Here is a 26,136-nt window from a genome sequence, read left to right as displayed (position 1 = left end):
CATGCTCAGCCAGTTGCCCAATTATGATAACTCATTAATCCATGAGTAGTGGGTTAATCTATTCATGAGGACAGAGCCCTCCCTCATGATTTTTTTTTTTTTTTTTTGAGACAGTTTCACTCCGTCACCCAGGTTGGAGTGCATGCTCAGCCCCCTTGCCGTGATAGCTTGCAAAACCTTGGGATTCTTGGGAGTCCTCACCAGCAAGAAGGCTCTCACCAGACACAGCCCCTCCACCTGGACTTCTCAGCCTCCATGGCTGTAAGAAATTCTTTTTCTTTATACATTGCCCAGCTTCAGGTATTCTGTTAAAATCAAGAGAAAACAGACTAATACATAGAAGGATGTGAGAAGTAGTGCGCAAGAGCTAGAAGAGCAGAGTAGTATCAGGACTAGTAATACTAATACAAGGTAACACTTAGGAGGCACTTACTGTGCCAGGAACTAGGTAATTTTACATGGACTAACTTGCTTAACTCGTTCAACAACTCTGCAAGGAAGGTTCTGTTATTGTTTTCACTTTATAGCAAAGGAAATTGAGGAATGGAGGTTATATTATAGGCAAACTCAAGAGCCTATGCTTTTAAACACTATGTTATATTGCCTCAGTAGAATAGAAGCAGAGATGGCACCATGAAATAGAGCATGAGAGTAGCAACCAATATCTCTTTTTCTGAGAATAAGACCATTAGTGTTGCTGTTGAGAAGGTATAGCTATTTTTTGATTTCTAGAGTCCCTACTGTGTTCTCAGCAGGGAAAAATGATATTTTGGTCCTCTTCTAGGCTTAGATGGCTGCAGATAATTTGTTTCTTGTAAGTTAATAGAGTAAGGCTCTTACCAGCTTAGAGTAGAGCAGGACAATTACCTCCCTTATTCTGGACACTGTACTTAAATTATGTAACTGAGATTGCATCAGATTTTCTGGCAGCCCCATCCTATTGTAGTCCCATCTTCAGATCAGTATTTTGCCCACATAAGCTTTTTTTGAACCAAAATATATAATTTGATATACTTATTACATTTCATTTGGTTATTGCTCATTTTCAGTGCCATTGAAGTCAATAAACACCAAAAGACAACTTTTATTCTTTTTTTCCTTTTCTTTTTTTTTTTTTAGACAGTGTCAGTATCTGTTATCCAGGCTGGAGTGCAGTGGCATGATGATAGCTCACCGCAGCCTCAAACTCCTGGACTTAAGTGATCCTCTCACCTTAGCCACCTGAATAGCTGGGACTATGGGCGCATGCCAACATGCCTGGCTAATTATTTTATGTTTTGTAGATACGAAGTCTCACTTTGTTGCCCAGGCTGGTCTTGAACTCCCGGGCTGGCTCAAGTGGTCCTCCTGCCTCGACCTCCCAAAGTGTTGGGATTACAGGCATGAGCCACCATGCTTGGCAAGGCATACTGTATTTAGAACAGAAGCATTGTTTAAAAAATAATAATAAATTATATATATATATATATATAAAATCTCCTAACAACTCATTTAGATATATATAGAGATTTGGATGTATTAAGAATTGTTACTCCTTTACAGAATCAACAGATACTGTCTATATTTGATAGGAAGTATAAGTATACTGTCTAAAGCAATGTCTTTTACGATTCAATTAGATACCATATTCATGACACCCATGTATCTGTATTAGCATTTTTAAAAAAATATTTTTCTTCCTTTTTCCTTTCATTTAAACATTAAAAAAAAATAGAGACAGGGTCTTGCTATGTTGCTCAGGCTGGTCTCCAACTCCTGGCCTCAAGTGATCCTCCTGTCTTAGCCTCCCGAGTAGCTGGGATTACAGAGGCATGAGCCACTGAGCCCAGTGATTTACTATTTTTCTTTAATTTGACTCACTTTTTCCCTCACTCTGGTAGGTAGACACATTATTATTTTTTTATTTTTTAGACAGAGTCTCGCCCCGTTGCCCAGGCTGGAGTGCAATGGTGCGATCTCTGCTCACTGCAACCTCCGTCTCCCGGGTTCAAACGATTCTCCTGCCTCTGTCTGCCAAGTAGCTGCGATTACAGGTGCCTGCCACTATGCCCAGCTATTTTTTTTTTTTTTTTAGTAGAGATGGGGTTTCACTATGTTGGCCAGGCTGGTCTCGAACTCCTGACCTCAGGTGATCTGCCTGCCTCAGCCTCCCAAAGTGCTGGGATTACAGGCGTGAGCCACTGAGCCCAGCCTATATTTTTTTCTATTACGCATCAAAACACTTATACATGTAAGTTTAAAAATAGTGTTTATCCACGTACCATGGGTAGTTGTGTACCACACTCTGATATGCGCTAATTTAGAGATGTAGAAATAACACCAAAAGAATAAACAGAGATTGTCTCTGGGCATGGGACTGAGGGATGGGGAGACTTGGTTTTCATCAAAAGCACCTCCGTGTATATGTATTGCTTTACTAAACATGAAACATTTAAATTATACGTAAAACAAAAATTCTGTCACACTGAGTCACTTATACTCTACCTGGCAAAATGGTAGGCACAAAATAACTACTCAGAAATATGTGTATATTTCACACCTCCTCCCTAATGATTTTATAATTTCAGCCATATACTCATGCTGCTCAAAACTGTTGTTCATGCACACAATTCCATTCACAAAGTTTGAGGAAAAAAAAGACAGCTATCCACTGCAAAATGAAAACTTTCAGTGTTTTATTTTTGACTGCAGCTGTTTACAGAAATATAGTTGCGAGTATACAAATGTTCCAATAGAAGCAAAATATCTTTTTAATATTTAACAAGTTATCACAGATAGCTAAAAACATAGATGCAAATGAAATTCCCCCAGAGAACAAACTGAAAATATCTGGTATCAGTGCTCTGAAATCCCAACTATGAAAGCCATATACACAAAAATGTAACCCTTATATCATTGCAGGACAATGGAAGAAGGCAGTTCAGTGGTTGATCAGTGTGCTCAAGCAAATAAAATTAAATAAAAATTAAAAATGGCAGAATGGTAGCTAAACCACTTGAGAACAGGTTAATGAAATTATTGGTACTATACTTAAAACACTAAGTAAAAGAAGTGAATGAAACTCATTTAAAGTTGTCAAAAAATTAGCAACTACTTGGAGCTTATCAATTAAAAGGAAACAAGGTGAGCAGACACATTCATTAGATCAAAAGAAATTAGATCAAGTTCACTGGAATCAGTCTGTAACTACTCAAGTCACAATGACTTCAGTGCAGGAGTTTTTTACTGGACACAGAAGTCTGATTCCAAGCCCACTCTTCAACAGCTGAGATTTTGTGTGCGTTTATGTATGTGTGTGTGTGTAGATGTTGTCCTGAGGTTCATCAGCTAAAATAATATAATAAGCAATCCCTACAAAATATTTCAAACCAGGCAAATGACTTCTGGAAGAGAGAGAAAGGAAGGGGAGAGGGAGGGAGAATATGAGTAAGCAAGCAGGGTCATATGGTTAAACACGGAATTTTTTAAAGGAGTTATTACAAGTGGGAGTCAAATAGAACTGTGGTAGAATGCTTTGGGTACAGGAATATGTTATGCAATAAAGTGAGGAAGAGAAAAAGGGAATAAGAAGGGAGGAATGTAACTAGAGCAGCTCCCAACAGTTTGCCTATGTATTTGCCAGCACCAAAATTTGTAGAGTAAGCCACTTACATTTCCACTGCTAGTATTAAGGAAAGACAGCAGTGGTGATTTTTATAAAGTGAGTATACATTTATTTTTATTCTGATATGTGAATTTTTCTTTCACGAGTTAATTAACTGGTAATTTGTAAACAGTGGGAAGAAGATTAGAACAATTATGGAGGTACTGAATTACACAAGGAGATTAAAATGAAATGAATCAATCTACCTATCTTGTGGTTAGTTTATATTTACCACGATGCATACACTTGAGAAACGAGAAATGCCCAAATTGTATAATGCATTATCTTGTTTATTATTTATTTTAGTAAATAATTCTTGTCTGAAACATAAGCTCCAAGGATAGCTATATCTATACTGATAGCTTAGTTCTTATACAAAGCAAGCTACTTTTGAAGAAGTTTTACCTATTAAAAAAATAAGTTAAGGTGCCATGTTGACCTGGCCAGCCATCTTGTTTACTATCTCAGATACAAATATAAATACAAGGAATGATGATTTTGTTCTGAGGGTTGGTCTAGCCAGGGAAAAACTGTGGTCTGCTGGTAAAGTACTAGGCAATGAAAAGAAAGCTTGTATTACACTGCCCATAATGTACCCATTTTATGGATAAACAGGAGACTTTAGCACCGGTCAATTATATTAGCTACTTAAATGTCATAACAATTAAAATAAACATAGAACATTGCACCTATATATTTAAATCAGTCATTTAATGTAAACTTTTTAGTAAGTGGTAGGAAAATGCCAAACTAAATTAACTGAATTATCAAGAATTAGACTAATTGTGTATGTACATAAAATACACTATATCTCTATAGGCAGTACTGAGAATTAACTTTTGCCAATAAAAGATTATAGATAACCAGGTTAAGCTGAATTTACATGAAGAACAATGTATAACTATATCAGTCTGAGTGGAAGAAAAACTCTATATCTCAACAGAGTCTTAGCCCAGTGGTTCCTAAACTTTAAAATGTGCATCAGAATCACCTGGAGGGCTTGTGAAAACAGATTGCGGGGCCCTATTCCAGAGTTTCTGACTCAGTATGTCTGGGATGGGGCCCAAGAATTTACATTTCTAACTAGTTCCCAGGTGATACTGATACTAGCTGGTGGGCTGAGAACCATACTCTGAGAACCACTGGTTGCACATACTACATATGTAGAAAAAGATATATTGTAATGTTCTTATATACATGGCACAAAATATATAGACAACTGGTTTTAATGAATTCCCAAACATGTAGGTTAGCAAGCTGAATGTTTCTAAAATGTGACGTTTCTAAAATGATGTGCTAAAGCATAATTATTTCCCCTTATAAGTAAATTACATTTCAAAGTCTTAAGTCCTATACAGTCATTTTAGAAAAATCCATATAACATTTATACCAAGTTGGCTATCCAAAAGAAAAGGGACATAACATTCTAAATAGTTAAGATGAATTCATTAGGAAGGAATCATCACTATACAGCATTCTTGGCTTCTTTGGAATGATTAAAGTGCATAATATCAATAGGGTATTAAGAATATTGCATAAAAGTTTGCAGTCCTCAGTGCCACTAACAGTCACAGAAATACTAGCACGGGGAAAGCAGCCCTATCCCAAAGGTAAAACTATCCTGACCTGTTGCTGATGATCCTTTCTTTAAGCACCACCGCTGTGGTAAGGAACTGGAATAGAGGCAAAATTAACAAAAACCAAGGCACTCCATCTGACTGTATCTGATCAAAAGGAATTATCTTAGGTCTGGAGGGAGTCAGATATAACCTTTTTCTCATTTCCTTTGACACTTTTTGTCTAGGTAAATTAACTGAGGATAGACAAGAAGTACACTAACATAAACAACTTTGCCCTGTCTAGTTAAAAAAAAGTGGCATAATCAGGCTTTACCTAAACTATGTTTTAGTGATTTATTTCCATCTAATTAACATCAGAGAAAATGCTTTCAACACTTTCTTCCTGAAATTTACACACATCTGGTGCATGGAGTTTCACAGATGCTAAAATTCTCATCAGTATTCAGATAAGACCTACCATTAGCTGGTTGAGATGAAGACAAATTTAGTTTATATAAAGGCTGAACAGTCTAATTCTGTAATCTTTTACCCTCTCCCAAAGAAACAATTCTAGCAATGTACCTTTTCTTTTATTCTTAAGCCAAAGGGAAGAAATGGAGAAAAGAAGGTTTAAATGGAAAAAGTGAAAGCTGGGACCTACTGAAACTATTTGTTTATGTGTTTTTGGAAACAGTGAAAAATGAAATTATAAATGATAAAAAGGCACTTTTCCATAGCATTTGATCTAGATATAAAATATTAATTTAAAAAATTTCCTGAAAGAGAAAGTAAAAACATAATTTTATTAATAAATGAGGCTAGAATGGCATAAAAATAAATGGGGATTAAAGAAGTAATTAGGCCGGATGTGGTGGCTCATGCCTGTAATCCTAGCACTTTGGGACACCGAGGCAGGTGGATCACTGGAGGTTAGGAGTTCGAAACCAGCCTGGCCAACATGGCAAAACCCCATCTCTACTAAAAAAATACAAAAAAAATTAGCCGGGCCTAGTGGAGGGTGCCTGTAATCCTGGCTACTTGGGAGGCTGAGGCAGGAGAATCGCTTGAACCTGGGAGGTGGAGGCTGCAGTGAGCCGAGATCGCACACTGCTCTAGCCTGAGAGACGGAGCAAGACTCCAACTCAAAAAAAAAAAAAAAAAAAAAAAAAAAAAAGAAGTAAAGTAACTAGAGCACTGGGACCTGGGACCATCCACAAATGATACTGTAGATATTATTCTGATATTTACTGCATTATGAGCATTATCTCTACAATTTTGCTCTAGTGACACAAGCAGAGAAGAAAACCTCTTTTTAATACATGTTATGAGATTCTACTAACCCACTTACTAGGGTATATACTATGAGTTATTTTTCTAACCTATGGTCTTTCTTCATGGAGTCCCTCCACACAGTCTAAGGCATGCAGATATAAGACAGCTGTCTTGGTTAGGGATAAAACCTATGGTCATAAAGCAGAGGAAAGCTAATTAATTTAAAAAATCTTTTAGGAAACAGATATTGGAACAGAAATCTTCATCAGAAAAATGAAAAATTGTAAGATTACTATTTCTGGTGAAAATGTATAACCATGGTGATTTGAGACTTTAATTATTAAATCGTTTTGTCCTGGTCATTATTTGTTGATGCATCTAACAGATTCACTTTCCTAAAACAAGCATTTATAAAGGCTTAAATGGTCAAAAAGAATTATCTTAGTTCTGGAGGGACTCAGATACAACTTTCTCATTTCCTTTGATACTATTTTTCCTAGGTAGATTAGCTGAGGTTCTGATGAGCAAGAAATGCACTAGAATAAAATTCCAAACTACAGCACATGTGATATTACAAAAAATAAAAATAAAAGGCAAGGAAGGATGGATGGAAGAAAGGAAGGAAGGGAGAAAGGAGGGAGGGAGGAATAAGGGAAGGAGAAACAAAGAAGGCAGGGAGGAGGGGGAGATGGAAGGGAAGAAGGGAGGCAGGGAGGGGAGGAAAGGGAGGGAGGAAGGAAAGTCCTTCATTAATACTTCTTCTATAATAAAGCCCTTAAAAACTTGTTCTTTTTTTAAACTATTTGTTTTAAAACAGATTTGCATTGGCTAAATAACATGATACTTTAATCATAAAGGTAACATGATCAAGCTTAGAGGCAAAATATGACTTTGAATTATCGTCACCCATGTTGGTGTGGATATATAATGGAATGACAATAAGGAAACACACACATACACACAGAGAGAGAAAGAGATAAGCTCCAAGCATTAATGTGAGTTGCTGAAAGCAAGAACACTTAAATGTAACAATATAAAGAAGAAAAGGTGGCTCACAGTTTATTTAGGTCCTTCTGCCATAAATACATTTAATAAATTGTTGTTTCTATGGCCTTTGCTGGCTCACTGAGTCTCTCCCATATGTAGCTATAACTTGTAACAGTAATCAGGAAATTGCATTATTAGCACAAATATCAACCACTGAGCTTCAAAGAAGATGAATACTCTTTGTAGCCAAATTGTATTTTCAGAATGTTGTACTTAACATTGACCTTTAGGGGTAAGGAACATTTAACAATGTAAAAAAAACAACAAACCTATTATTATTGAACAAGAATATGGTAGCATAGCACAGCCCTTGTATAAATAACCACAAAATTTATGAGAATAAAAATCGGGTTTTCTGTCTCCATCTGATCAAACCACTACAGTTCAGGTATATATTCTGTTCTAAACTTAGATATTATAAAACAGAAAATTGGTCCCAGTGCCTTGGCATTGCCAATTAGCATTTGATAACAATAAACCTCTTGCTAAACCACAGAAGTCAGCACACAAGCCAGTCGCCACTTCATCCACAGTGCAGTATTAACAATCATCCTAATTAGAACTTGAACAGATAGATTTCTTTAGTCTCCTATGTAATCTCTTAGAAAAAAGTTCAGAAAATTCAAAAATAACTTACAGATTTTTATTTATACTACTTTTTATACCTGCTGGGTTTGCTTTGTCTGAAATTTCAACCAACCCTACTTTAGGGTTAGAGTTTTACATTTTCAAACTGAAGCACTGGATTGTGTGGCTGATCCTCCTCATAACCTGAACTATACTGGGTAATTTTTCCCAATAGGGGTTGGGGGAGAAGAGATACACTGAGGAAAATACTTTTGGTTCAGAGAATTTATAAAGTAGCTCTGGATATTACAAGATGGGAAAAATGTTATTAAAATTACAAACATGGGTTTTCTTAGTGTCTTTATAAATAAAAGGCATAGAATACAGAAAGCCAATTAATAATAACAATAACAACAATAATAAAATATTAAATATATAGTGAGCAAAGACTGAATGGCTCATTCTTGTGAAACACCATTTGACGCCATTGCCTCAATGGGTTTCCTGACTCTAACACTTGGCTGAGTGAAAGCTCCAGCAAACACACAGTAAGCTGCCTTTAGCCCACTACTGACATCAAGGAACTAAGTGCCTGATGGAATGGCCACAGATGAACAGGTCATTTGTTTCAAAAGATACTTAAATACTCAATAAAGACATAACAAACCCCACCCCCCCTCACTGTTATCAGACGCCACGTTGTGGTAGAACATCAGACAAACTCACAAATTTACCACAAAAATGTGTGGCAAAAAAGAATAGTTTATATATATGTATATATATAAATTTCTATATTTATGCCAATGTACTCACTCAGTACAAATAGCAAAATAGTATACCATTTCCTAAATACAAAATATAGCTTTCCAAAAAAATGAAACACACATTAGATATAAACCATCCAAAACTTGAACGATTGAAAACTGTATTCAAAATTAAATGACCCAGAGTAGGTCTCTTTCTGAAAAGTTCCCTTCATATCGGCAAGAAGCCTGTACTACTGAAAACGTAATTCAATGCCTCTCAATCAGAGAGAGAAAGAAAGAAAGGGGTGGAGGTGGAGGGAAGAAAACATGAGAAAAAAGAGAAAAAGACAAAAGAGCACATTCAAAGAACAAAGGAAGATCATCACAAAACAAAAAGAAGGAAAAATCTGGCTGTGTAAACAAAACCAACACCACAATTCCACACAGTTCAACTAAATGTACAGGATAGAAAAAAAAAAGAACAGAAAAGTAGCCTTCAACAATTACCAGGTTATTTTTTGTACACTTAAAAAATAAATGACACGGACAAGGATACCAAAACATTATCTCAACACATAGAAGCCACACACACGTTGGCCTTACACTGCATTGACAGCTTTCCACATGCCAAAAGGAAAATGAGACATAAGCATGTGTCCAGACACAGGTGGTAGTGAGAAGCAGGCATCCCACGGGTGGCAAGAACACCCAAAACTGTATAACTAATGCTACAACTGCCAAGTTCTGGAGTGTGTTATTTTGCTCTTTATAGATGTAACACAAGTTAATTCTTCATTTTAAGTCAATGATACGACCCTGTAAAGCCTAAGGCTTGTGGGAACCATCAGGTAAGTGACCACTTCAAACTGTAAAGCACTGAGGTGACAAGTGAATTTATACTCACTGCAGATCAGGGAGAAGTGATATTTCAAGAAATTTTAGTTTGCCTTTTTTTTTTAATTAAAATTTATACTGTTTCCTATTAGAGGGAAAAATTTGAAGACTTCAGAACAGCACCGTTCATGGGGAAAAATGTGTCGTTTCTCAGGAATCAACTCCCAATAATTCCTAAGACAGTACTCTCTGCCCTGTGCTGCAGGATTGCTAGGTCACCCTAGATTAAAGTGGCCAAAGATGCTACAGGGTCATGAAGCCAGTAGTATATTAATAGTTCTCTAAAGTAAAGTGAAAAAGAGGTGAAAAGTAATATAGATATATATAAAAAGGGAATACCAGCCTAAGACTGGGTTAAGAAGAAAACATTCAAATTTTTCTGTCAATTTAAACTACTGTAGGAGGATATCAGAACATAATTTATCATATATTATCCCCTTCATTTTTTACAGATAATTATTTTTCTATGCACAGTTATGGCTAAACCCCTTAGTAGAAACCCAGAGAACTAACAACTCTCTGAAAAAATAAAATCAATAGCATTCCAGCTGTTCCCAGTTTTATAAGTGTATCATCTGCCTTTGTGTTAAATCAAGAGTACTTTTATCTGCACATACAGTTTACTTGTTAGAATGTTACCCTTCAGTTTCTCCAATAAAACTGAAAAAAGATTCCTTCACTTTGGCCAACAGCTGTGCCTTTTATATTGAAAAAAATCACAGCCTTAGTTATTATTGAACTTTACTTTTTCAAAAGCCATTACTTGACTAAAACAATGCAGGAAAGAAAATAATGAAGAACAAAAGTAAACATGATATATTATTTTCTAATAGCAATAATAACTGAGTGGTCCAGCCTTGAATTTAAACTGTACGTTTAAGGAAACTGCGCCTAGGAAAATAATAACAATTAATTCTGCCAGCTGGAAACTCAAATAGATTCTCAGTCATCACTGTTATTAGGAATATAAAGTATGAAGATGTTAACATTGGTGGTTAGTCACTGCAACAAGCAGCATAGGTGTGCTCTTTTGCAGTCAGAGTAAAATCTATCAGTTTACTCAAACACAGTTTTTCATATTTTGTTTTGTTTTTAAAGTAATAATTCTCATGGGACCACAAGATCTCAGGACATCTTGGAATCAGGATTTTCTTCGTGGAATTTCTAAAAAAGAGAAAAAGTTTAATGTAACTTACTAGGGAGGGAAGCATTTATAAAGTTTCTGACACCCTGAATGATCCTAAAGTATATTATGGTACTGTAAGTAAAACTTTATCATATTTGATCTTCCACAGACTTTTCTGACTCAATATTTATTTCTGGAGGAAGGGATAAGTGAGGCATGGTTATATCCAATATATAGTACAAAGGAAACACATTTTGCATACTCATCAGATGTTTTGTTATTCCAAGGCAAAGAAGCTCAGAGGCAGAAGGAATGTCCAATATAGGTTGAGTATCCCTTATCTAAAACGTTTGGGATCAGAAGTGTTTCTGATTTCTTTTTTGGATTTTGGAATATGTACATATACACAGTGAGATATCTTGGGGATAAGACACAAGTCCAAACATGAAATTCACTTCTGTTTCACATACACCTAAAAAAATCTATCACAGCTGAAGGGAGCTGGGAGGATCTTTTTTACCCTTGGGGACACCAAATAAACTGCATGTTGTGAGCCTGACTTTTGACTATGACCCTATCATATGAGGTTAAGTGTGGAATTTTCCACTTGAGATGTCATGTCAGCATTCAAAAAGATTCGGATTTCAGAGCATTTTGGATTTTGGATTTTTGGACTAGGGATGTTTGGTCTGTATTTTTTTTTTTTTTTTTTGTATTTTGTAGTAGAGACGGGGTTTCACCATGTTAGCCAGGATGGTCTCGATCGCCTGACCTCGTGATCCGCCCACCTTGGCCTCTCAAAGTGCTGGGATTACAGGCATGAGCCACCGCGCCTGGCCTGGTCTGTATTAACTATATGACCATAAGCTATCATTCAGAATAATTTTATTCAGAGTAAAAAAGTATCATCTTGTGAGAAAGCCACATTTTAAAAGATTAGAACTACTATTACTTAACCTAAATCTGTTAAGAAGAATAAAATCTGATGCTTTTCAATAAGAAGCCAAAATGCAATACTTACATATCCAGTTAAAAGGAGCCAGTCAAGTTGTTCCCTTGGTTTTGCAATGAAACAAGCAAATCAATCTTTTCGATGTTCTGGTTGGTGTTTATAGAGGATGCCAGTGGAGAATTCTCTGGCATTTGCTGAGAAAGAAGTGTTGTCACAGGTGGCTGGCCCTCGTTTTGTGGTTGGCCTGGCTGACTTATGGCCATCAACTGATCAGGCAATGTAGCTGGTCCAGAGGTTAAAAGCTGACTACAGTCTGCAGAGACATTGAAAACAGAAGCTTAAAAGCTGACTACAGTCTGCAGAAACATTAAAAATAGAAGCTATCTGATTAGTAAAGATTCATGAAAAGATATTTATTAGTTGTTGGGGAAAATTCATTACTGCATTCTCCTTGTATATTACTAAAAGTTAGGCACCTGATAGTCCAAGAAAAAGGTTTTCACAGACTGGCACTGGAATTCATCTTAGGTTTCCTTTAAGCAGTCTAAAAATACAACTTTGCTTAAATATCAAAAGTCCTATATAAATTCCTTGGTATATAAACATTAAAGATGAGTTTCTACCTCCTGAGAAACTACTTACTTCAACTGGGTAAGGTATTATCTGTCATTCTGACTTCATTTTCCTTTTAAGTTTATAGCTTAAAATGGCAAACACACATTTTTATACATTGCCATATTTAATCTTCCCCAAATCCATGTAAAGTATGTAATATTATTACCATTTTAAATGAGAGAATTGAGACCCATAAAAGCCAAATAACTTGTACAAGATCTTATAGTCTATAGGTGATAGAGTTCTAACTACAATCTGTACTCTTAAAACAACTATACAGGACAGGTGTGGTGGCTCACACCTGTAATCCCAGCACTTTGGGAGGCCGAGGCCAGCGGATCACTTGAGGTCAAAAATTCAACACCAGCCTGGCCAACATGGTGAAACCCCGCCTCTAACAAAAATACAAAAATTAGCTGGGCGTGGTTGTGCACACCTGTAATCCCAGCTGCTTGGGAGGTTAAGGCAGGAGAATCACCTGAACCTGGGAGGCAGAGGGTGCAGTGAGCCGAGATCACACCACTGCACTCTGCTTCCTTCTAATAATAATAATGACCAATTAAGTAATGAAAAATTAGAGTTTCTTACTATTTTGAATGCCAAATAAGAACATTCCTGATGTCTGCTGAGATGAGCCAGGAGAATTCTGCAGTTGGTTCATTGTGCCTCCTGCTGTGTTGTGAAATAAAGTAGCCTGTGGTTGAGGCGAAGATGTGGCTCCTTGAATTCCAGGCATGTTGTTCTGAGGGGAATAAAGAGGAGACTGTTGCATATCTTGTTGATTTATACTGGTCTGCAAGGCAGACATGGATGCTGGAGATAAGAAGAGAGTTACTTGCTGCTCTTGAGAACTAGGTGACCCTTGTACCAACTGAATCTGAGGAGAGCTATGGAACAAGGGGGTCTGTGATGATTCCGACTGGGTAGGACCTGGGTTCTGAAGTGAGGAAACTGTGGACTGACTCTGAAATTGCATGGGCTGTTGCTCTTGATTCATTGGGGCCATGTTACTTTGTTGGTGAAAAATTGACTGGTTCTGTTGCTCCTGATTAGCCATTGGATTTTGATTTGGGTTGAATATCATGTTTGGTGGTGGTTGCTTTGGAGATGCCATTGTAGCCATGGTATTCTGATTACTGAATAAAATGCTCTGTTGTTGTTGTTGCTGCTGTTGCTGCTGCTGTTGCTGCTGCTGCTGCTGTTCCTGGGATGGAGAGTTACTCTGCATGGCAACTATTGAGTGCTGTGACTGGAACATGGTTCCTTGTTGGCTTTGAGGCATTGGATTAGGTGGAAGGGAGCCCAGGGCCACCTGAGGCTGAAATAAACCCTGCTGCGGGGGTTGTGCCTGTTCTTGGGAAAGCATAGGGGTCTGGATGTGTGATATTGGAGCTTGCTGTTGGAAAGCAGCTTGTTGTTCACTGTTTGATGTTGACTGAAGTGGAGAAATTGAGTTCGGTGCTGCAAAAAATGCTTCTTGGGCTACTGTGTTAGTCTGAAGATTATTCATGGGACTCTGGGAAAGAAATATGTTGGCTGACTGCTGGTCTTGAGGAACTGAAGAGCCCTGTAACACAGCAATGGTACTTTGAGAGTGAAACATTGGAGGCTGCATTTGTTCAGAGGAGGTCGTAGAAGTCTGACTGTGGACAATAGGATTTGGACTATGAAAGAGAGAACCTTGAGTTTCCTGGGAAAGGTTCTGAGCATCGGCAATAGGATTTTGAGAATGAAAAAGTTGGGCCTGTGAATGAGAAGACTGCTGCAAAAAATTTCCAGATTGAAGTGACATCATCTCATTCCCTTGCTGGAATAAACCATTACCTTGTTGTTGGGTACCACTATTCTGAACACTCATCATACTTTTTGTGGATGAAAAAAGGTTAACTTGAGGTTGATTGTCCCCACTATGTTGCATTTGGACCATGGTCTGAAAGACACTGTTCTGAATCTGTTTTGCTTGTGTTCCAGTTTCTTCTCCATCTCCTGAACTTGATGTCTGAAACATGGTAGTGCCAGGGGTTGCAACCTGCTGTGTGGTAGTTGTAGAAGTTTCATTTCCAGAAACTGCAGGAGGAGAAGAAAACAATTCACACTGCATTTGCATATCCTCATTGGTAGACAATGCACTCATCATGTGAGAAGTCTGCTGGTAAACTGGCGATTGCTGAAGGTTTCCATTTGCTGAAGCAGTTGAAGGGAATAACTCTGACTGAATCTGGGCAGCTGCCTGGCAGATACTCTGTTGCATCTCCATCACCATTGCGGCTGAAGATTCCATCACTTGCTGTTGCTGCTGCTGCTGCTGTTGATTAGATAACGTGTTTTCAGACTGTGGATGAACACTTTCAGCTCTTCCAGGTAATAAATTATCTGGTCTGGTATGGACTGTTGGCTCTGTTGAGGAAAACATTCCAGGGCTTACACCACTCTGAATTTGACTGACTTGTTGAAAAATATCTGCACTAAGCTGCTCTTGAACATTCTCATTACCATCTGGAGCAGAAAATAAAACTGAAGATAACTGCTGCTGTGCCTCTAAAACTTGTTGGACCAAGTCAACACTTCCACTGCTGCCACTAGCAGTACTGCCTGTGAAACTCCCTGCTTGCAGCTGCTGAATAGTATTCTGAAGCTGACTCACACTATTTGGTGATGGAAAAATATTTGATGAAATCTGCTGCTGTAAAGTCTGTGCTTGTTCTTGTAGTGGTGACTGCTGCTGTTGTTGTGACGCCTCAGTCAGTTGTGACAAATTAACCACTGTGCCATCTGACTGTAATACCTCTCTAGACTGAGTTTCTCTTGTCTGAAACTGTGTAGCCTGCTGCAATAGCGCATCGCTGTTGGGCAGCTGACTAGAAGCAGAAACTGCTGGAAAAGTACCAGGCTGTGAGATGTCCTGGGTTTGAATAGTTGTCAGGGTCTCTGGGTTGTATGCCTTGGGCTGAATCTGCTGCTGTTTTTCATTTTCAGAAGGTAGGTGGGAAGATGATGGTGATGAAAAAGAGCCATTTCCTGCTATGTTTGAGATGTTTTCTAATGTTTGCTGAGTTGATCCAACAGACTTTGTAGTCTAAAAAATAAAAATCCCCAAATATTATGAATATATAAACATTAAACAAGTTTGTAACATACATCAAAAATCACTATTGCTCTAAAAATATATGCAGGACCAGCTTTCCACTCTATATTATTATCATTTAGAAAACAGGTACAGGACTACAATTCTCCATAACATGATGTCTCATTTTCCTTGGGATATATTTTTTAAAAGTACGACAAGCAAAGATAGTCAAACAAGGAAGTAGAATAATCAGCTATTGATATGCTTAGGTGAATTAAGGGTAATCAGAACACATTAATTTTATGGTTCATGAAGACCAGGTATCAAAATATCTCAATTTTGTGGCTCCTCAGTAACATTACAGGGGATAAGACAAGTAAAAAAAAGAAACAGAAAGTTATGGGAAAAGACTGGGAAAAAAATAAAAACATCTCTAATTCTGAAAATGCTAAAATTAGTACTTTCATCAATATCTCATGCAACATATTAATTCCTCCCTTGTATATTGGAAGTCACTATGTGGGCAATTTTGCTGAAGTATAAAGCATTCCCTCTTTACAGCAAAATTCATTAAGTGCATCCAAAGTAAAAATAATGTTAAAAAAATAGGAAAAGTAAAAGACAGCAATTTTTATATAGGAGGTTTGTGCACTAGTCAATACAGCTTACCTTAAAAATAGTGGAAGATCTTTTTTCTGCTGTTACTTCCATTGGAGTAACATCTTCACTCTTAATCATACTGCTTGGTATGAGTGGAGTCATCAGGGCATTAGGGATAATATTTACCTTATCTAAATTACATCCAGTAGTTTTCATTGCTGCATACACACACACACAAAAAGAAAAGTTTAAAATCACAAAATTTACCAACTATTTCATTCTAAAATTTGTTGATTATTAGCCATGATTTAAATGTCTATTTTTTTGATGCTACAATGGTAGCATGAGATACAAAACTGGTATATTAAGATATATCTTCCCTTTTATGAAGTGCATTGGCTGGGGGACCTCTGGAATGGGCCTGGAACTTAGCTTAAATATTAATAATAAGCTTAAGCAGTTCAATTACCAAGCTATATTCCCCAAGACGGTTCCAAGTGCCTTGAATCATACTACCCAACCTGACCAAGAGTATATTATAGGATAAAGCTTAAAAATCTCCAGGAGGATAAAGCTACTCAATTACAAACTACACTCTCCTCTTAGCATTTAGCTATCTGACAATATAAAGTCTCAGAACTTCTTAAGGACTATGAGATTGTCAGAGCACTTCTTTCTTAAACTAAGTTCAAGCTTCTCATTAGAAAATACCACCCAGTGATTAATAAATTTTGCTTTTCTAAATTAAAAGAAAACTAAATTAATTAGAAAACTTGAATATGACAAGTTGACCCATGGACACAATTCTCTTTTAGACTGGACTTTAAACATCTTTTTTTTTTTTTTCCCAGAAATAAAGGCTATTTTAGGTTTACAAACCAAATTTCCCAAGCAAAATGAAAAATTATTTCCCACCTCCTACTACCTCCATTTTCAGGAGTAGTTAGTTCTAGATTTATACCTAGAGGCAACATATAGCAAGATTCTACCACTTCACTATATCTACCTTTCCCCCTTGATTGCTTTTCTTTCTTCTTTTTTGTCTACTTGAGTCCGCAGTGGCACTCAGTGGTACCTACTGCTATTGCTAATGACAGTCTTCTGAGTTGAGCACATAGCCAAATCCTGATTTAAAAGTTTACTACCACTTGGAAGCTCTATGGAAAGAGTCTTCAGAAAGCATAGCTGTTAAATTTCTTAATTTGATATCGAGAAGAAATCCTGGCTATAAAGAAGCTTTTAAAATGGCACATGGTCTATAAGTTGGATCTCTCCCTTCATAAATTTTTGTTGTTGTTGTCAGTCAATATGCTGCTGAAAGGCCAAGTGTGGTGGCTCATGCCTGTAATCCCAGCACTTGGGGAGGCCGAGGCAGGTGGCTCACTTGAGGCCAGCAGTTCGAGACCAGCCTGGCCAACATGGTGAAACTCTGTCTCTACTAAAAATACAAAAATTAGCAGGGCATGATGGCACATGCCTGTAAATCCCAGCTACTTGGGAGGCTGAGGCACAAGAATTGCTTGAATCCAGGAGGAGGTGGTTGCAGTGAGCTGAGATCGCTCTACTGTACTGCAGGCTGGGCTACGGAGCAAGACTGTCTCAAAATCTGCTGAAAGTAAATATTTTCATCTAAAAATGTTTGCAATTTTCTTGTCTTACTTCAACTTGCCTCACAGCCATTTGGCTAAAAACCTAATTCCTATGAAAACTGATTATTTTGACAGAGGGGAAAGTGCTCATTTAACTTTTGACATTCCATGTTTTATTATTCTACCTGTTTGAGAAATGAATCATTTATTCATGAGTTCTTTGGACCTATTTTCACCTAAATTCTAATACCAATACAATTCCCCTAACAACCAGATTTTTATTTTATTTTATCTTATTTGAGACAGGGTCTCTCTCTGTTGGTGGGAGTGCAGTGGTACAATCAGGCCTCACTGCAACCTCCACCTCCTGGGCTCAGGCAATCCTCCCACCTCAGCCCCATAAGTAGCTGGGACTACAGGCACACACCACCATGCCTGACTAATTTTTAAAATTTTTTTGTAGAGACAAGAGTCTCATTACGTTGCCTAGGCTGGTCTTGAACTCCTGAGCTCAAGTGATCCTCCCTACTAGGCTGCCCAAAGTGCTGGGATTATAGGTGTGAGTCACCACACTCGGCCTACAACCTAATTTTGACTGAGACAAAACTTGGGATCATGCACAGGGCAGGCATTTAAAAGTAATCTAAGAATATCCCATAGAACATTTTGAAAAACCATTAGTGTTATCTTAAGTTGATCCTGTAATAGTCAACTACTATTATTGCTTTTGAATTCCCTTAGATCATGAGCTCTGTGAAGGCAGATGTTGTTATCACCTGTTGCACAGTAGGTAATCAACAAATGTTTGCTGAATGAATGAAGAAAATAATCTTACTTTAGCTTTATCACTGTCAATTTAGTTTGTTGTTGATTGTTTGGTTAATCCTATAAAAATAAAAATATGGGCCAGGTGCATTGGCTCATGCCTGTAATCCCAGCAATTTGGGAGGCAGAGGTGGGTGGACCACGAGGTCAGGAGTTCGCCAGCCTGACCAACATGGTGAAACCCCGTCTCTACTAAAAATACAAAAAAAGTAAAAATAAAAAAAAGCCAGGCGTGGTAGAGGGCACCTGTTACCTCAGCCTCTGGAACCCAGGAGGCGGAGGTCGGAGGTTGCAGTAAGCCGAGACCATGCCACTGCATTCCAGCCTGGGCAACAAAGCAAGACTCCATCTCAAATAATAATAATAATAAATAAAAATAAAAATATACAGTCTGTATTTTTCTTTTTAAAAATATTCATTCATTCATTCATTCATTTACTCACTCATTCATTCAATTAGAGACAGGGTCTCACTCTGTTACCCAGGCTGGAGTGAGTACCTGCAGCCTCAAACTCCTGGGTTCAAGTGATCCTCCCACCTCAGTCTCCTGCGTAGTTGGGATTATAGGCACTAGCCACTGTACCTGGCTTATATTTTTATTAATAGTATTTTTGATCTAAAAATGTCCATGTTTACAGATAAGATATTATAATTCAATTAGAAATTACATATAAATAAATATATCACCTATACAGTTACTGCTTAACAGATCTACAATTTTTCTTAAAATGTATTTAGACAGTAATGCTTATTATCTTCTCCCCCTTTCTGGAAAGTGAGACTAGGTAGAGAAAGTTGAGCAAGAGTCTTTTACCTATCCTCAGTTGACCACTGACAAGTATGTCTACTGGTAAAGACAAACAGTAAAAGGACATTTAGTCTAATGCTCATGCAAAGACACAAGTCTTTCTACGGCCATATGCACAAAGGTCACAAAGGTTAATTTTATTTATGTTCCAATCCTTTTTTTTTTTTTTTCAGAGTCTTGCTCTATTGCCCAAGCTGGAGTGCAGTGGCTCAATCTGGGCTCACTACAACCTTCGCCTCCTGGATTCAAGCGATTCTCCTGTCTCAGCCTCCCAACTAGCTAGGATTACAAGCACACACCACCACGCCCGGCTAATTTTTTTATTTTTAGTAGAGACAGGGTTTTGCTATGTTGGCCAGGTAGGTCTCAAACTCCTGACCTCAGGTGATCCACTGGCTTGGCCTCCCAAAGTGCTGGGATTATAGGTGTGAGTCACCACATCTGGCCTTGTTCCAATTTTATTTAAGTCTAGTCCCACCAAAAACAGTCCAAAATGTCTCCAGGCCAGACATTAAGTTTGTCAGATATGTTCCATCTTGTTAATTTAATAATAATCTTCTAGTCAACTTCAATTTAGTAGTACATTATAAATGAAAATATCAGATTAATCTTTTTCTCCTCCTCACTAAGAATTAATTTGCTCTAAGAACATCAAGCTGGTGTCAATGCATTACAATCCAACACTTGCATTTTTTCTCAAGTAATCTCTATTTATCAAACAATTTCTCATATGTGATTTATATATTTTTTTTGAGGTGGAGTTTTACTGTGTCGCCCAGGCTGAAGTGCAGTGGCATGATCTCGGCTCACTGCAATCCCCGCCTCCCGGGTTCAAGCAATTCTTCTGCCCAATCTCCCAAGGAGCTGGGATTACAGGCACGCACCACCATGCCCAGCTAAATTTTGTATTTTTAGTAGAGATGCGGTTTCACCACGTTGGCCAGGCTGGTCTCAAACTCCTGACCTCAGGTGATCCAATCACCTCAGCCCCACAAAGTGCTGGAATTATAGGTGTGAGCCACCGTGCCCAGCCTGATTTAAATTTTTTATCAAAAAAGTATATAAACCAACCAAATTTCTGCTTTGTTTTGTTTTTGAGAATCTTGTTCCTTTGCCCATGCTGGAGTGCAGTGGTACGATCACAGCTCAATGCAGCTTCGACCTCTTCAGATCAAGCAATCCTCCTACCTCAGTCTCATGAATAGCTAGGATGATAAGTGCATGCCACCATGCCCAGTTAATGTTTTTAATTTTTTTTTTTTTGAGACCGAGTCCCGCTCTGTTGCCCAGGCTGGAGAGCAGTGGCACAATCTCGGCTCACTGCAGCCTCCACCTCCCAGGTTCAAGTGATTCTCTTGCCTCAGCCTCCAGAGTAGCTGGGATTACAGGCACACATCACCATGCCAGGCTAATTTTTTTTGTATTTTTAGTAGAGATGGGGTTTCGCTATGTTGACCAGGCTGGTCTCCAACTCCTGACCTCCAATGATCTGCCAAGCTCAGCCTCCCGAAGTGTTGATATTAAAGGCATGAGCCACCGCGCCTGGCCTATTTTTCTTTCTTTCTTTTTTTTTTTTTTTTTTGGAGATAGGAGTTTTGCTCTTGTTGCCCAGACTGGAGTGCAGTGGCACGATCTCGGCTCACCGCAACCTCTGCTTCCTGAGTTCAAGCGATTCTTCTGCCTCAGCTTCCCAAGTAGCTGGGATTACAGGCATGCACCACCATGCCTGGCTAATTTTGTATTTTTAGTAGAGAATGGGTTTCTCCATGTTGGTCACTCTGGTCTTAAATGCCTGACCTCAGGTTATCCGCCCACCTTGGCCTCCCAAAGTGCTGGGATTACAGGCGTGAGCCACTGCGCCTGGCCTGTTTTAATTTTTTTGTAGAGACAAGAAATCTTCTCACTGTGCTGCCCATATCTGTTCAGCAATAACTATAGATGATGCATTTAATTATTAGCCAATGGATATTTATCATCTCAAATTTCTGGACTCAAGTAATCTTCCTACCTTGGCCTCTGAAAGTGCTGGGACTATAGGTGTGACCCACCGTGCCTGGCCTTATTTCACTTTTTTTTTTTTTTTAAGACAGGGTCTCGCTCTGTCGCCTAGGCTGGAGTACAGTGGCATGACCTTGGCTCACTGCAACCTCTGCCTCCCAGATTAAAGAGATTCTCCTGACTCAGCCTCCCGAGGAGCTGGGACTATGGGCACCTGCCACCACCCCTGGCTAATTTTTGTATTTTCAGTAGAGACAGGGTTTCACCATGTTGGCCAGGCAGGTCTTGAAGTCCTGACCTCAAATGATCTACCTGACTCAGCCTCCCAAAGTTCTGGCATTACAGGCATGAACCACTGTGCCCAGCCTCATATACTTTTAATATTGGGTAATTAAAAAAAAAAACAAAACTCCTCCACTCCAATATACTTAAAAAATATATATATATATATATATAAACATATTCAGCAAGAAAAATATCAAATTGGAAAACAAGTCTCTACATTTAGTAAAGTTAAACACATATTTATTTTACAATATGGAAGATACCCTGCAAAGTATTGTAAGTACCTAAGAGAAAACAAAATAGTAAGGTGTGCTAGAGAAAACATACAGGAGCACCCAATTATGATTTTTGAGAAGAATTTACTTGGTACCTTTCATGGCCTCTTCAAAAGAGCAAGGTCTTGCTGGACTAGATATTTCCTTCTTCACATTTACATTCAAAGCACCAGCTGCTGCTATTAAAAAAAAGATTAATGTATTTATCTACATTTACTCATCCTAAAAACCTTATATCTTAAATTATTTAATTAGAATATCTTGTCACAAAGTATCATTTAATTATTTATTTAGCAGAAATTCTAGTTGAGGTAAATTTCTATCCTCTAAATTCTCCAATCTCCAAGTGGGCGGAGCATGTGATCACTTAGCAAAACAAAACCAGGCCATGTGTAGTGGCTCACATCTGTAATCCCAGCACTTTGGGAAGCCAAGGTAGGTGATCACTTGAGATCAGGAGTTCAAGACCAGCCTGACCAACATGGTGAAACCCCATCTTTTTTTTTTGCGACAGAGTCTCGCTCTGTTGCCCAGGCTGGAGTGCAGTGGCGCGATCTCGGCTCACTGCAACCTCCACCTCCTGGGTTCAAGCAATTCTCTGCCTCAGCCTCCCGAGTAGCTGGGATTACAGGCGCCTGCCACCACTCCCAGCTAATTTTTTTGTATTTTTAGTAGAGACAGGGTTTCACCATCTTGGCCAGGCTGGTCTTGAACTCCTGACCTCGTGATCCACCCACCTCGGCCTCCCAAAGTGCTGGGATTACAGGTGTGAGCCACCGTGCCCAGCCAATTTTTTTTTTTTTTTTTTTTTTTTGAGGCAGTCTCGCTAGGTCGCCCAGGAGGAGTGCAGTGGTATGATCCTGGCTCACTGCAACCTCCACCTCCCAGGTTCAAGTGATTCTCCTGCCTCAGCCTCTTGAGTAGCTGGGATTTCAGGTGCACGCCACCATGCCAGGCTATTTATTTATTTATCTGAGACGGAGTTTCGCTCTTGTTACCCAGGCTGGAGTGCAATGGCGCAGTCTTGGCTCACTGCAACCTCCACCTCCCGGGTTTAAGGGATTCTCGTGCCTCAGCCTCCCAAGTAGCTGGGACTACAGGCGCACACCACCATACCTGGGTAATTTTTGTATTTTCAGTACAGATGGGGTTTCACCATGTTGGCCAGGCTGGTCTCAAACTCCTGACCTTAGGTAATCTGCCCACCTTGGCTTCCCAAAGTGCTGGGATTATAGGCGTGAGCCACCGCACTGGCTGCCAGGCTAATTTTTGTATTTTTAGTAGAGATGGGGTTTCACCGTGCTGGCCAAGCTGGGTCTCAAACTTTTGACTTTAAGTGATCTGCCTGCCTTGGCCTCCCAAAGTGCTGGGATTACAGGCTTGAGTGCCCAGCCTACTATAACAAATTTAAACTATAAATTTAATGGGCCTAAATATAAATCAGTTCTAAAAAATAAAGTTTAATAAATTACAAATAAATTCGTTCTTGCTTCAAATGATTATATATTTTATTTGAATATACATATATATTTTCTTTCTTTGAGACAGGGTCTGGGGCTCTGTCACCCAGGCTGAAGTGCAGTGGCGTGATAACGGCTCACTGCAACTTCCACCTCCCAAGCTCAAGCCATCACCCACCTCAGCCTCCTGAGTAGCTGGAACTACAGGCACACGCCACCATGCCAGTCTAATTTTTATATTTTTGGTAGAAATGGTGTTTCGCCATGTTGCCCAGGTTGGTCTCAAACTGCTGAGCACAAGCAATCTGCCCACCTCAGACGCCCAAACTGCTGGGATTACAGGCATGAACCACCGTGCTTGGCCTTAATTTCTACTTTTCTTTTTTCTTCTTTTTTTTCTTTTGAGACGGAGTTTCGCTCTTGTTGCCCAGGCTGGAGTGCAGTGGCGCGATCTCAGCTCACTGCAACCTCCGCCTCCTGGGTTCAAGCGATTCTCCTGCCTTAGCCTCCCCAGTAGCTGGCATTACAGGCATGCCCCACCGCACCCTGCTAATTTTGTATTTTTAGTAGAGATGGGGTTTCTCCATGTTGGTCAGGCTGGTCTCTAACTTCTGACCTCAGGTGATCTGCCCACCTCGGTCTCCCAAAGTGGTGGGATTCCATGCGTGAGCTACCACGCCCAGCCAATTTCTATTTTTCAATATATTTATTTTATATTTTCTAACATGTCAAATGATAGTTATAACAAAAATAAAGAGAGAAATCTGTACACATCTCCTGAGAATGAAGTTAAATAATTTATCTTAGTATGCTTCACAGTAGGTCCAACAAATGATTTATAGGCAACTGAATGGAAAAAAAACACACATATTTATGCATGACATTAATTCTAGTAACAATAGATTTAAAAATATAAACTAATCCTTGAAAAAAATTTAAATTTCTACTTTTAAATCATATTATGAGTTATTTTTAAATTCTTATTATTTTTTTGAGACAGGGTCTTGCTCTGTTGTCCAGGCTGGAGTACATTGGCATGATCATGGCTTACTGCAGCCTCAATCTCTCAGGCTCAAGCGATCTCTCACCTCAGCCTCCCAAGTAGCTGGGACTACAGGTGCATGCCACCATGCTAAGCTTAGTATTATTTTTTCTTTGTAGGGATGGTGGGGGGCGTCTCACTATATTGCCCAGGCTGGTCTCAAAGTCCTGGGCTCAAGTGATCCTCTTGCCTTGGCCTCCTGAAGTGTCAGGACCACAAATGTGAGCCACCTCACCCAGCCAGTAATTTCTTTTTTAGAAAAAAAAAGATGTTAAATATTACGTCCCCATTTCTTATAGAAATCACCACTGTGGAGTTACAGCAAATAACATCTAGTGTGATTTTTGTGTCTGAATAGGCTGAAGTAAAAAAAATAAAAAATTAAAATGTTTTAATGGCTAAGCAAAGCTTCAGAGACTATCAATAATACAAAGGTTTTATGACTCTGAAAAGTATCTAAATGCCTGAGAGAATACACATTTTGATTTGGGGCAGTATGGCCCCATTGGATGTTAGAAGGTCTGTACCTGGAAGAATGTGTGGAACCAGGATATGTTCACTTGAGCCTTTGCCTTGACCCTACCTTTAGACCATGTAACAGGCACCCAGGATCCCTAGATTTTCTTTTTTTTCTTTTTTTTTTTTTAGATGGAGTCTTGCTCTGTTGCCAAGGCTGGAGTACAGTGGCGCGATCTCAGCTTACTGCAAGCTCTGCCTCCCGGGTTCATGCCATTCTCCTGCCTCAGCCTCCTGAGTAGCTGGGACTACAGGCACTTGCCACCACGCCTGGCTAATTTTTTGTATTTTTTAGTAGAGACGGGGTTTCACTGTGTTAGCCAGGATGGTCTCGATCTCCTGACTTCGTGATCTGCCCACCTCGGCCTCCCAAAGTGCTGGGATTACAGGCGTGAGCCACCGTGCCCGGCCAATCCCTAGATTTTCTGTACAACTATCCTAGATTTTGTGAGCACTCTTAGGCATATTAGGTGGAAACACTGATTAAGGTATCAAAGGCTTCCAAGTATAGGATGGAGCCAAAAAGTGGCAAAAGAAGGGTGGCAGGCAGGGATGCTCTCTCCTCATGCTACCATAGCCCAGCTTAGAACTCAAAGCAGTTTGAATTCAAACTAAATTCAAATTTAGCCTTTCAGGTTGTTATGAGGGTATTTTGGTCAAAGTAAGATAGGAGGTATTTCACTTAATGATTTGTTAGTTTTATTTATAACTTTTAAGTATTTCAACTAATAGTATTAACAGTCACCACTTCTACTCCAACATGTAAATATTAGGATGGACCTTGTTTTGGCTGCTATAATAATACACTATTGAGTAATCAAATATTTAACAACAGTCTCTAAATGAATCACAACAGCTATTAGTTTGTCATACTGAGATAGGCCAAATTCTCTGTGCCCAAGTTTTCCTGAAATCATATTCTCTCTCATGGCTTCCAAGACACTTCTCATGGACACTTGAAAAGATTATCACATTTCATAAAATACAAAAAAGTACAATTGTGGCTCATGCCTGTAATCCCAACACTTTGGGAGGCTGAGGCAGGCAGATCACTTGAGGTCAGGAGTTAGAGACCAGCCTGGCCAACATGGTGAAACCCCGTCTCTACTAAAAATACAAAAATTAGCCAGGTGTGGTGGTGGGCACCTGTAGTCCCAGCTACTTCGGAGGCTGTGGCAGGAGAATTGCCTGAACCTGGGAGGTGGAGGTTGCAGTGAGCCGAGATCACGCCACTGCACTCCAGCCTAGGT

The 26,136-nt window shown here is 39.0% G+C and overlaps 1 protein-coding gene across 9 annotated transcripts in view; it reads right to left on the bottom strand.

The window, feature by feature from the left end:
* Nucleotides 1-2,658: 2,658 nt before the first annotated feature.
* The window catches only part of NFAT5 (nuclear factor of activated T cells 5), a 142,106-nt gene continuing 118,628 nt past the window's right edge, over nt 2,659-26,136 (bottom strand). For 6 of the 9 annotated variants that reach the window (XM_003814542.5, XM_003814541.6, XM_034940570.3 and 3 more), the window contains 5 exons: nt 21,964-22,047; nt 16,158-16,306; nt 13,010-15,497; nt 11,876-12,119; nt 2,659-10,892 (listed from right to left, as the gene is read on the bottom strand). In XM_003814542.5, the coding sequence (XP_003814590.2) occupies nt 11,884-12,119; nt 13,010-15,497; nt 16,158-16,306; nt 21,964-22,047 (2,957 nt within the window). In that variant the 3' untranslated portion in view covers nt 2,659-10,892; nt 11,876-11,883. The remainder of the gene's footprint in view (nt 10,893-11,875; nt 12,120-13,009; nt 15,498-16,157; nt 16,307-21,963; nt 22,048-26,136) is intronic. The other 3 variants (XM_008967247.5, XM_063597705.1, XM_063597707.1) reach the window with 1 other exon arrangement.

Source organism: Pan paniscus, chromosome 18, assembly GCF_029289425.2.
Source record: "Pan paniscus chromosome 18, NHGRI_mPanPan1-v2.0_pri, whole genome shotgun sequence".
NCBI lineage: Eukaryota > Metazoa > Chordata > Mammalia > Primates > Hominidae > Pan > Pan paniscus.
Note: the sequence above shows the minus strand (reverse complement) of the source record. Positions and strands in the feature narration are given on the sequence as shown.